Genomic DNA, 12,390 nt, shown 5'->3' with positions numbered 1-12,390 from the left:
ATAGCAGCGTCGATTGATGGGTGGGAGGAGCGATTGGCGGTGGTTGCGATAGGTAGCAAATGGAGGCATGGGAGTTTTCCGCGCACCACTTAACAGGAAAGAGAGAAAATAACCATATGTGCCAAAGTAGATCACCAGTTAAATATGGAAGAAAAGCAAAGGGTCCATCTAAAATTGAGTGGGTTTGAGTTATTCGACACAATCAAGGAAGCTACAAAAGAATGGAAAGATTGGTAACTAAGGTTTGCCGTGAATTAAAGAAGGAAATGACATGGTCCCAAGAAACACCTATTCTCTCTTGTTTCTCATCGGATGCGTGTCATTTCCTTCCTCTTTTGCATTGTCTGAAAATGGAAATATTTTATAAATATATTTTCCTTTACTTTTCTTCACCATCATTCATCGGAACCCAACTGATCTGGTAGAGGTTGAGGCCTCCATCTTACACGGACAGGGTAAAAAGGTTGGTCAAATAACACATAAATAGAGACCTACCCCCTTTCTCTCTCTCTCTCTCTCTCTCTCTCTAAAATAAATAGCTCCTGTGTGCAAATATCATTTCAATTTCGGTTTCTGGGGACTCGATCCATGCGAATATATGTTAGATTTTTGCAAAATGCGTAATATGACGATTCTTAGTGTCAAAAAATCCATGTCGCTCAAGTTCAATATAAAATTCACATCAATTGATTTTCCAAGGAAAATTGGGAGCTATATGGTGAATCTCTAATGCTCGACCACCTCCAAATGTTATAACTTCAAAACCCCTCTTGCCGTACATGCGTTGGCTCATGGCTAGTTGGCAAATCACGACAGAAAAGAAAATGGATACTTGAAAAAAGGTTCGGAATAACAATGTACTATTTTAAATTTTCTTCCAAAATTTGAATGGAAAATTGTGAACAAATTATATGGATTTAAGAAGCTAAAGTGTGCATGTTGGATGATTTAATAAATTTGAAAAATCTTTTTCTATTTTGAGGTTAACCTTGGTTTCATAGTTATTTTAATAAGGATAATGATATTGAATGGCCTCTGAATTTTGATTAGAGTTATAATGTAGCTCTTGAAATTTAAATATGTTAAATGTGGAATTTGCAATGTTATTTCTAAATATTGAACATTTCAATACAACCTATGGACTAAATTGAACATGTACAAAAAGTTTAAAGATTATATTGAACAAATTAAAAATTTAAGGTTAACATTGTCCGTTGAACTAAAGTTCAAATACCACATTGCATATTAAGTCAAATTTTAGGGATGCTCTTGTCATTTACCCTTATTAATATATAAATTAATAAAGATGATCGATTCTTGGGTAGGCGATTTCCACCCTAGAATTAAAAACCAATTCCAAAAGCCATATGTTAGTTCCAAGGACCCACTTGGTTCTTGGATTGATCCATAGAATTGGTTGAAATATCCCCATTTTAGAAAAATGCATTAGACTTGAGAGAGAGCGATGAGGTCAGAGGCCAAAGGCGATCGAGAGCGAGAGTGACAGAGGGACCAATGAGGTCAGAGGCCAAAGGCGATCGAGAGTGAGAGTGACAGAGGGACCGACAAGGTCGAAAATGATCTAGAGTAAGAGCAAGTGAGGGATTGAGGAGGTCAAAGGCCACCAAGAGCGAGAGAAAGAGAGAAGGAGGCTAGATGAGTGAAGTGAGAGATGGAAAGAGACAGAGGAAATTAAGATTTTGATATGACAATTTAAGACTTAACAATTAAAATAGAGTACAGGCAGTTTCTAATTCTTTTGTACACTCTTATATATAAGTAATTATTATGCATTTTTTTTTAATTTTTTTTTTATTGTATGGATTTTGGTTGGATAAGTGATTTCGATTGACTCACCATAGTGAATTACAAATTTGTCCTTTAGCGCACATATCAGGCTAGGCACGTAGAAACGGAAAATAGTGGGGCGGCTCGACACGACAGATGTAATAAATTGGAAGTTCAGTAGGAAGAATATCGCGCAACGGGCGAAGATTCCGAGGAGAAGGGGGTGATGAAAATCGAATTTCCCCAAAAATGAATAAACAAAGTAATTGCGCGGGCAATATCGTAATATCGGCAATTTCCGGAGACGCAAAACGCAACACTCTCCTTGTCTCTCTCTTTCTGTGCGTCTCCGACGCAGCTATAAAACGCCCTGCGAAAAGGCTTTCCTTCAACATCTTCTTGTGGAGGAAAATCATTCTCGCGCACAGTCGGACACGACGAGACACAGAGAGAGAGAGAGAGAGAGAAGAGAGAGAGAGAGGATCAATCTCTTTGAGAATCCAGTCTCTTGGAGAATGGCGCTGAAGCTGAATCCCTTCCTCGCCTCCGAGCCCATGATGATGAAGTCGCCCTCCTTCGCGCTGCCCCCAATGGCCAACCGCAGCCTCAGATCTCCCTCCTTCCTCATGGCCTCCACCCTCCGCTCCGGGAGCGCCTCCACCAAGTACGCCCCCTCCCCCCCATTGCCTTCCAATCGATGGATCTTCGCTTCATTCGCCGGGGTCGGTCCCTCCAGTGATTGAGCGTGTCATCTTTTTGGGCTCTTGCATTTTCGCACGCGTTTTGTCTTTGCTCCTGTGCTGTTTCGTTCCTTCCCCGTCTCGAAGTGGTCGATAGTTTCTGTTTTTTTTTTTTTTTCTTTTTGGCTTTCGCCTGGTGAATGAATGGATGAACGCGACGGAATTTGTGGTTCCGGAGCATGGAGGGTCGAATCGTTGCATGATTGAATGAATCGAGTTTCTCCGTCTCGAGTTTTTGATTGTTTGCCGATAGGTTTTCTTGTCTGCAAAATTGTGCAATGATTCTCAGCTAATGTTTCCCTTTAATTTACTTACGAAGCTGGTTCCTTTGCGAGTTGAAATGGAGAAGAAACAATTAGCAGCAAGCATAGAAGAGCTTCTGGGCTGTCTGTCTTAATTTCATACTGATACGTAAGCTTTTCGTAGTCATTTTTATTGCAAGTAGTTCGATTCGGTATGCTGTGTCGATTCGATGGGGGTGATTTGCATGAACAAATGGAGGGCTACAATGAATTTATTGCGCAAGGTCTATCGATTTGGTGGTGGATTTTCAAATAAAGATCTCTCTTTTTCAAGTGCGGAGTTGCAATTTTGTCGTTGTCTCTTCATTGTAGACTGCATTTTTGTTACTTTGTATTTCTGCCCCACGCTCAACCACGCAAGAATTTTTCGTTTTTCCTTTTTAAAAGGAAAGTACCACCTGAATTATCATCGAAGATTGCATTTTTTGTTACTTTGTATTTCTCCCCCACGCTCAACCACGCAAGAATTTTCCGTTTTTTCCTTTTAAGAAGGAAAGTACCACCTGAATTATCATTATTTAATACATATATATTTAATTCCACGGTCGGAGTCGATTTGTCATGCGCACCCGATGACCAGGTTTCAAAGTACTGTTCTTTGTAGCTCATGCGTGGTTCTGTTGAAGCCTGCCTGGTGGACAAGGTGGATGGTTGGTTATTCATTGCAGGGTGGCACAATTTCTTTTTTCCTCTTTTCTTTATTAGTTTTTGCTGCTCGGCTGTAATAACGCGCTCCGCATCGCAATAATTGCGTCGCCAAAGCAGAGTCAAGTCCTGTATTTTCCTGAAAGTCTGTTCCATGATGGTGGAGTTATTAAATTCTTTGCTGGTCCCATTCAGTTCTCGTGCGACTTTTGCGTTTCTTTGCCTACCCTCCGTCCTTTCTGCACAGTGTCGAGGGAACTAAGTTATACTGTCAAACATCGAATATTGATTATTGTACGGTCACGTATTTTTCCACAGGTGGAGTGGATCTTGGGGTTTGATAGGATTTTCTTGAACTTTTGGGGTGCCCTTCTTTTTTTTTTCTTTTCTGGGCTTGACCCAATGTGGATTTTCAGAGTATCTTTTTCTCATCTAGATGGTTCCTTATGTTCCCGATGTTTTTCTTTTCCTCCTGTTGTCCAATTCTCGATTCTCCCGTAAACATCGACGAAGTAGTTGATGGAGTTTGGTATTTAATGCAAGGAGTCTTGGGTTTCTTTCAGCTTCTTCCATATTTTGGGCCTTAGGTGGTGGTTCTTTGACTTGGGAGTGACTTGTAGCCGTGGGTCATGCTTGTGTGCTCCTATGCTTTGGGACCATAAGTTTAAATATCTTTCGCTGTCATGTGCCCGTTTGTCCTTTTTCTTGGTTTGGTAGTTATCAGTAAGCTACTCTGGTGTAGTCCTGTCCCACATTCCTTGTTAAAGTGAGCTAGCTTCCTGTCTTTTGTGACCATAAGTTTAATATTGCAGGTGCAACTTAGCTTGATCTATGATAACTTGTCTGAAATTTAACTCTTCATGGCATTGCAACCAAAGGTGTCAGGTTCAGGATCCTCTGTAGTATTGTAGGGAGGTCTTTAAGGGTCATATTGTCGGATCGGATCAAGGATTGGAAGATCTTACAAAATTTTCAAATAAATGTGTTAACTTTGGAAGTTTCAACATTGTTTTGCTCGATTATTTTCACATAAACAATTTAGGAGGAGGCTAGAGGCTATAGACTTGCAATCCCAATATTAAACTTTAACATAAAATGTCTTAGCAACTTCCACTCCTTTTGCTTCATATTTACGTTGATGAAATGAATCAGCTCGATCTTTTGACACCCAAGTAGACCGACATATAGTAGAAGACAGTTGAGAGGGCTATGAAGGTGGACGGGAGACTTTTTTAAGTTTTTGGAAGGAGTCAAAGAATCTCTCGATGAAAACCTGCCTCCTTTTTTAGTAAATCACACCCTTTGCATTCTATGAGTCATAACACTCCTAGAAAATTGTTTGGTCCAGCATGGCTTTTGTTGTTTTCACAAAATGGTCGGTGCATTGAAATTGGCATTATGGAAAAGCATATCATGGGATCAGTGAGTATACATTTGCAAATAATTTCAATAGGGAATTAATGTGAACCAAAGTAGTTAATTTAAAGTACTTTGATCAGTGTCCTTGTCGAGGTTGCGTTCCTGCATTTAGTATTCATATCAGAACATGTTTTACATTAACCATCCTATGTTCCTGCGTTTCACTTGAGATGTCCATGTGAGCCCACAATCTTTTTTCTATCATTTGACTGAGTGAAAAGCATCTTATATTCGACATTGTTAACTAGATCTGACATCCATGTTTTCCTACTTTTAATGAAATATCGATGATCAGCTCCTCTTTTTATGCTTGATGCAGGGAGGTTGAGAGTGTCAAGAAGGTTTTTATGCCCCCTCGGGAGGTGCATGTCCAAGTAACCCACTCCATGCCTCCCCAAAAGATTGAAATATTCAAATCTATGGAGGATTGGGCTGAGAAGAACATATTAGTTCACTTGAAGCCTGTCGAGAAGTGTTGGCAACCGCAGGATTTTCTGCCAGATCCTGCCTCTGACGGATTTGAAGACCAAGTTAGGGAACTGAGGGAGAGGGCTAAGGAAATTCCTGATGATTACTTTGTTGTTTTGGTTGGAGACATGATAACAGAAGAAGCTCTCCCTACTTATCAGACGATGCTTAACACCTTGGATGGAGTTCGAGATGAGACGGGTGCAAGCCCAACATCTTGGGCCATTTGGACAAGGGCATGGACTGCAGAGGAGAACAGACATGGTGACCTCCTGAACAAGTACTTGTACTTATCTGGAAGAGTGGACATGAGGCAAATTGAAAAAACAATTCAGTATCTGATCGGGTCAGGGATGGTGAGTTCATAGAGCTATATCCCAATTGATATACATGCCCACAGCACAAAATCATACTCACATGCATGCCAAACCTTAGCAGTTAAAAAAGACAGTAAGTCCACTGCAGTTATCGATGATCATAGGATACAGCCAAAGATAGGTCCACCTAAGTTGAGAAGCATTCAATTGAATATTCTGATTCCTCTGAACTATTTGCTTCTCCTCCCTCTGGTGCAATATTTAATCTGTGACCTTCAGTTTTAAGTTCTGTCTGTCTCTGCTTTCAAACTTTGATTTCATCTTCTTATTCCTACATTAGAACTAGTTGTTGAAGATGCTATTAGATATGCCGATACTACATATCATGTTTGCTTTCGACATCTTATTCTACTGACCGGGCCTATATTCCGTTTGTATCTTCTACTAGGATCCTCGGACGGAGAACAGCCCCTACCTTGGCTTTATTTACACTTCATTCCAAGAAAGAGCGACATTCATTTCTCATGGAAACACTGCCAGGCATGCCAAGGAGCATGGGGACTTGAAATTGGCTCAAATTTGTGGCACAATTGCATCGGATGAGAAGCGCCATGAAATGGCCTACACCAAGATCGTGGAGAAGCTCTTTGAGATCGACCCAGATGGCACTGTCTTAGCATTTGCTGACATGATGAGGAAGAAAATCTCTATGCCGGCTCATTTGATGTATGATGGTCAGGATGACAACCTTTTTGACAATTTCTCGGCCGTTGCTCAACGACTTGGTGTGTACACAGCCAAGGACTATGCTGACATCTTGGAGTTTCTGGTGGGAAGGTGGAAGGTGGAGAATCTCACTGGACTTTCAGGTGAAGGAAGGAAAGCTCAGGAATATGTTTGCGGGCTTCCGCCAAGAATTAGAAGGCTGGAGGAGAGAGCTCAGGGAAGGGTGAAGGAACGACCCACTATCCCATTCAGCTGGATTTTCAATAGACAAGTGAAGCTTTAAGATGCAAAGATCAGTATCAGTCTATCTCTCAAGCTTCTATAATTGAACAAAAAAGTGTCAAATCACAATATGAGTCATTTCAAATTGCTTCAAAGTGATGTGAGGGGAGGAGTTTGTGGTTTGCTTGTAGATACAGTTGTGTCTCTTTGGTGGTGTTGCTATATATAATTCACCTACTTTAGCCTGGGGGGCAACTGTAGTTTTGATGTCATGTTAGTCCTAAGATGATGATGTCTGTTCTTTTTCTGCGAATTTGGTTGGCTCTTTCAATTGTCCGTAAGAGTCTAAGCAAAAAAAGTAGTGTCGTGCAATTTTGAAGATGATGACGATCTCTTTCACTCCTGCTCCATGCCATGTTTCTTCTTTATCAACATGTTACAGGGCATTTGGTCCAAGTCTGTCCATTGTTCAATCGCCCTCTGGCCTCCTGCAGCCTGCAATAAGGTCATGGCCCAGTTGAATTCCAATCGTGTATGGGTCTAGTCCTTGCTCATAAATTCTCATGCTTAAGCTGATTGTTCAGGGAATTGTTTCTGCTTATCAAGTTCGAAACTTTCGAGCTCTTCACCCTGGAACGATGTCCCTTTTTCTGGTGATGCTTAAATGGGATGCTTCTTGCGGCCACACATAGTTTGCGTGACTAGACGTAATCTGCGCAAAGCTTATAGCAACATTAGTCGAACAAAAAGATCTATTATCTCACTTGATCTAATATTAATGTTGCTAGAACAATCTATAAACAATATGCATAAGTTATTGACTTGCATGTAACGTGATATAATGGCCAATAAATCTAACTCAGAATTTTATTTGGAATTTCCTAATCTAATATAATGTATCATAAGAAAATTGGGTATTAATTATTGGAGTAATGTGCATACGAAATCCAGTAATAACGTGTTGTATGGAAAGATATTAGCCGCATGGTACATAGAAACGCTTAGAAACAGTTTCTGGCAATTGCCCTTTGGTTACCAATTCTTTTTACTTGAAATTCTGTAAATGAAATTAACATGTAATGATTTGAGAATTTTCAGTAGCCCATTAAAAATTGCAAATTCACGCTTTGTTTAATCAGTCCAGAGAAAAAAAAAATAATCCACCACAATTTTATCTGACATATTTTCTTATAACAATGTGAGATCGCTCTTAAAGCTATTATCCTCTATTGACTAAATATAAAATTTGGGTCGTGGCAATTTGATTAGTCAACCTTTGTTGGAAATTTCAATTTCCCATCGATAGATAGTGTAACTTTTTTTTCATAGATATGTGAAGACTAAATCATTATGAAGCTAACATCATATGTCCTAATCATATTTTATTCCAATAGTATCTTCTATCCGTCCGTGGTAATTATGCAATTAGATGTATCATCATTGTAAAACACAACTTACCCATCACCGTTAGAATCTTAACATATGGAAAAATTCGGCTACAAAGCTAATTTTAAAATAAATTATACTTGGATAATGGGCTTAACAGTAATCCAAAAAGCTATTGCTCTAGTATAAAATGAGAGAAAGAAATTATACCCTGCCAGACTCAATTTTCGTTTTGATTTGTACTACAAAAATTAGGTTGAAATGATTTCTTTATTGGATGAGATTATTGTACATAGTATATGAACTAGTTGGAGGTGGCTTAATAAGCCTCTTGTGGACGCTGCTAAGGACTCAATCAGCTACTGGCCTACCAATGGTCCTTTCCCTCCCAACCCTCGGCCTGATAAAATCAAACTTTTTGCCTGCTGTGCAACTGGTTTATTCTCGTGGATATTGGGCTTGCTAGACAAAGCCTTTTTTTTTTTTTTAATATAGATTTTCAAGTTGTTTGGAAATGGATTAATAATATATTTGCTAGCATATAAATTAAAACTCATCCTTGCGTTGGAGCCAGTCTTATATGGGCATGACGGGTTGTTAATAGAATTACTTAAACAGGATAATCATCGAAATAGGAAACATGTATAAGAACATGTAAGAGAAAATTGAGAGACTGAGCGTTAAGATTTGAACTTTTACTTATGTTATGAGGCCGTGTTAATAGAAGTATTTTTTCCGAATGTTTAAACTAATAAGAAAGGGCTAACAATGCATACTTGTAACATATGACTTAATATGTCTAATGCACAACAAAGCGGCCGAAATGTTTTGGTAGTCGGTGTTAATAAACTAGACATGGGTTTACTACTTCACTTTGGCTTGCAATATTAGACAGGTTTTTAGTCACTAAAATCATATTACATGGTGTTTCACTGTATGCCATATGGTGACAAGCTTTACCAACCTTAATTCTTTAGGTGCGAGTGGTGCGAGCGTTGCTAGCAGTTGGGTGAGGCTCAACTGAGTCTTGGTTGGGCAAGTGGCCTCACTTAGATCTGGCAAGGCTTAGCTCATCCAGCCGCCGATAGGGCTCAACCTCGCCAAATTTGGGCAAGGTCAAGCCTCGCCTATGGCTAGGTGAGCCTCGCCCGGCCAGGAGAGGCTTGTTGGTGGCTAGGGAGGCACAGGCGAGGCTAGCCTCGCCAGTTGCTGGGCGAGCCTCTAGTGAGCTTGCCGAACCTCGCCTTGGCTTGGCGAGCCTTTGACGAGCTTGCCAGACCTTGCCCAATCGGTCGTCGATGACTGGCAACGGTAGGTGGTAGACGCCAACAATGATGGACGGCAACGGTGGTGCCAACGGCGGCGACGGGTGAAGAAGAAGAAAGAGGGAAGAAAGAAAAGAAAAGAGAGCAAATAGGTTGGTTGATTCTAAAATTATTTCCGGGAACAAAAAATCAATTTTTTTTTAATTTCTTGATTTTATTTCAAATCTACTTTCGGGAACAAAAAAAATATAAATTTGTTTCTAGGAACAAAAATTTTACCAAACGAATTTATGTTCCAAATCAATTCCCGGAAACAAAAGAATAGAAATTATTATTGTTTGGCAAGTTGCCAAACAGAGCCTAAGAGTTAGTGTGTTTATACGGCTTCAAGAATTTAGTCATGCGCACCCAATAAATAAACTTAGAATATTCATTTTATGTGTATTTTTTTTTTTTTTTTTAGTATTAATGTTAGAGAACGACTCATGGACCATGTACGTGATAATGATGATGATTGTAATTTTTGTTTTCTAGTATTATTGTTAGAGAAAGACTCATGGACCACGTACATTGACAATTGTTGGATCACAAAACTCTACCGATCAATGCTCATTAGAGATCCAATTAATGGTCAATCAAGTTTGGGTAACATTTCTTTAATTGTTGGGACTGTTGCTTGTATGCAGTGTCTTGAAAATCAGGCAAATGACCAAAACGTGCATGTGTATCGTGTAACACTTGCTTTTCTTCTTTCCTTTTGCATTCGCCATGGCTAGAGTTGGAGCTCAAGGCTTATGGTTGCTATAGCCATGGAGCTCGACCTCAAACCCAAAGCTTTGGGTAGCCATAGCCGCTCAAGTTTCGAGCTAAGCTTCAAGCTTGTGGCAATGGTGGCCCTAGCTTTGAACTCTTGTCCATGGCCCGTTGGATTGAGAAACTCAAGAACATGGACGCCCAATATGGAGTCTCTAGCTTCTAGGGCCATGGAGTTCAAGCTCGAGCCTAAAGTTGCCAGCTTGAACTCGAGCTAGTAGCAGCCGTGGTAGCTTGAGCATGAGGTCGTGGCATGAAATCCTGCAGGCTGGCGCAACGGAGGCTAATGGTTTGCTAAGTATTAGGCTTGACCCGTACTCTCTTAAGCCCATCAATTTATGACTTATAATTTAAGTTTTCAACTTATAAGTCAATTTTAAATAGGAGACGCTATTAATCAATTTGGGATGGGTTAATTAGAAATTCAAATAAAATATTGAAAGAAATATTTTACTCATACGAAATCAAAGAAATTAGGATCGGAGATTTGATTATGTTAGTTAATCAACTAATGCCCTTTTATTACATAATCTTGTTTAAACCTAAGTTTTTTTTTTTTTTTTTATAAAGATTTTTAAGGATTTTTTTCATGCATTTGTGGAGATTAAAAAAATCTTTCGGGACCCAATCGTGGGTAGCCACGCCGGTATCAAAGTCTCTCCCTCATTGTCGAAGTCGAAAGTTCGAATCCTGCCGTTTGCTAGCGTTGTAAGTGATGAGTCATGGTATTGGGGTCCTGTATTAGTTTTCGTCAAGGTATAGAGGCTCGGTCCTCAGGATCCGTTTGGGCACGGGAGGCCCGTGGTGGAGTCCTCGGTTATAAAATATATATATATATAAATATATATATATATATTTCAGGCATTTTCAAGCATTTTTAAAAATGTCATTTATTTTGGGATTTTTCTATTTTTTATGATTTTAAATAATTTTTTATATTAAGATAATACATTTTAAAAAAGAACGACCATGTTGGATTCTCAAGTTGGGGCCGCTTCGGTCGCTAGCCCCAGGCCCAGTTGGGTCTGAAATGTGGGCCTGGCCAAGAACCCTTTTAAAATTTTTACGCCCAATTTTAAACAAGACAAATCCCAGCCCACATCTTAAGCCAACCCAAATCCGGCCCATCAAAATAAAAAGGAAAAAGTCACAAAAAAAAACTTCCTAACTTAACAGATTTACTTCAAATTATTTTGTGACATACACACATGACACGTTACCCAAACTTTTCCTAACACCAAAAAAACCCAAATATTAATTGTGCAATACCAAAAATCCTAAACTTTTATTTTGTAATACCAAGAATCCCAATCTCATATATATATATATATATATATATATATATATATATATATATATATTTTAGTGTCATAAAAAATTGAGAATTTTTGGTATCACAAAAGTAAAGCTTGAGATAAGTTATAAGTTTAGAATAAATGTGTCATTATTAGTAAAGTTTAGGGTTTTTTAGGCAAAACTTTAAGGATTTTTTGACATAATTTAGAGTTTTTTTTTTAATGGCTTTTATCCAAACAAAAACCCTAGCTCCAGTATCCAAAAAAATGGGTGACCCGCGATCTGACCCGATTGATCCGGTTCAGCCAGTCTCCACTCGCGCCTACCTCCTGCAGCACATCGCAGCAGGCGGCGTGCTCGCCTTGGCCGAGCTACATGCCCTCCGGCGCTGCCTCAGCAGGCCCAAGTCGAGGGTCCAACCTCCACCTGAGTCGTCGTCCTCCGGCCGGCGTATATGCTGCTGGCATCCTCAGCCGCACACAAACAAAAACGGCGGCGGCGAATGAGAGCGGAAAACCGAACGGTTAACACTTGGACTGCTGACCATCTCGTGAGGACTTTGGCTCAACAGGACGACGCTCGAGCAACTTGATTCCCGCCTAAAATGATGAAAATAAAACCAGATCTCGTTGGGGCATTTCGTCAAACAAGTTGAGCGCGCACTGGAACAAGAGGTTCTCGGCTCGAACTGGATTGGAACCGACGTCAGGACCCTTGACAGACGAACCGGGACACGCACAGTGACCTCACAAGGAACGGCAGGTGGCCAGAGCTCGCGTGAGCTGGATGGCCACGGTCTCCAGTCCAACGCGCCGGGAAAACAGGGCAGAAGACAGAGGAACTGGGGGGAGGGAGTACCGGTTTGGCTTGGGGACCACGCGGCGGCGGTTCATCTACCCGGTGTTCATCGGAGGCTCGCTCTTACTCTCTCTATCTCTCCCTCGGGCCCGATCGCCTCCTCTCTCTCCTCCTTCGGGCACCTCGGTGTTTTATAGAGCCGGAT

The 12,390-nt window shown here is 40.3% G+C and overlaps 1 protein-coding gene across 1 annotated transcript; it reads left to right on the top strand.

The window, feature by feature from the left end:
* Nucleotides 1-2,303: 2,303 nt before the first annotated feature.
* Nucleotides 2,304-7,030, top strand: LOC104456206 (stearoyl-[acyl-carrier-protein] 9-desaturase, chloroplastic). Its single transcript, XM_010070946.3, has 3 exons — nt 2,304-2,452; nt 5,214-5,718; nt 6,128-7,030. The coding sequence occupies exons 1-3, from the start codon at nt 2,304-2,306 to the stop codon at nt 6,686-6,688; spliced, it is 1,215 nt and encodes a 404-aa protein (XP_010069248.1). The 3' UTR covers nt 6,689-7,030.
* The last annotated feature ends 5,360 nt before the right edge of the window (nt 7,031-12,390 follow it).

The sequence above is a fragment of the Eucalyptus grandis genome, chromosome 8 (assembly GCF_016545825.1).
Source record: "Eucalyptus grandis isolate ANBG69807.140 chromosome 8, ASM1654582v1, whole genome shotgun sequence".
Lineage (NCBI taxonomy): Eukaryota > Viridiplantae > Streptophyta > Magnoliopsida > Myrtales > Myrtaceae > Eucalyptus > Eucalyptus grandis.
Note: the sequence above shows the minus strand (reverse complement) of the source record. Positions and strands in the feature narration are given on the sequence as shown.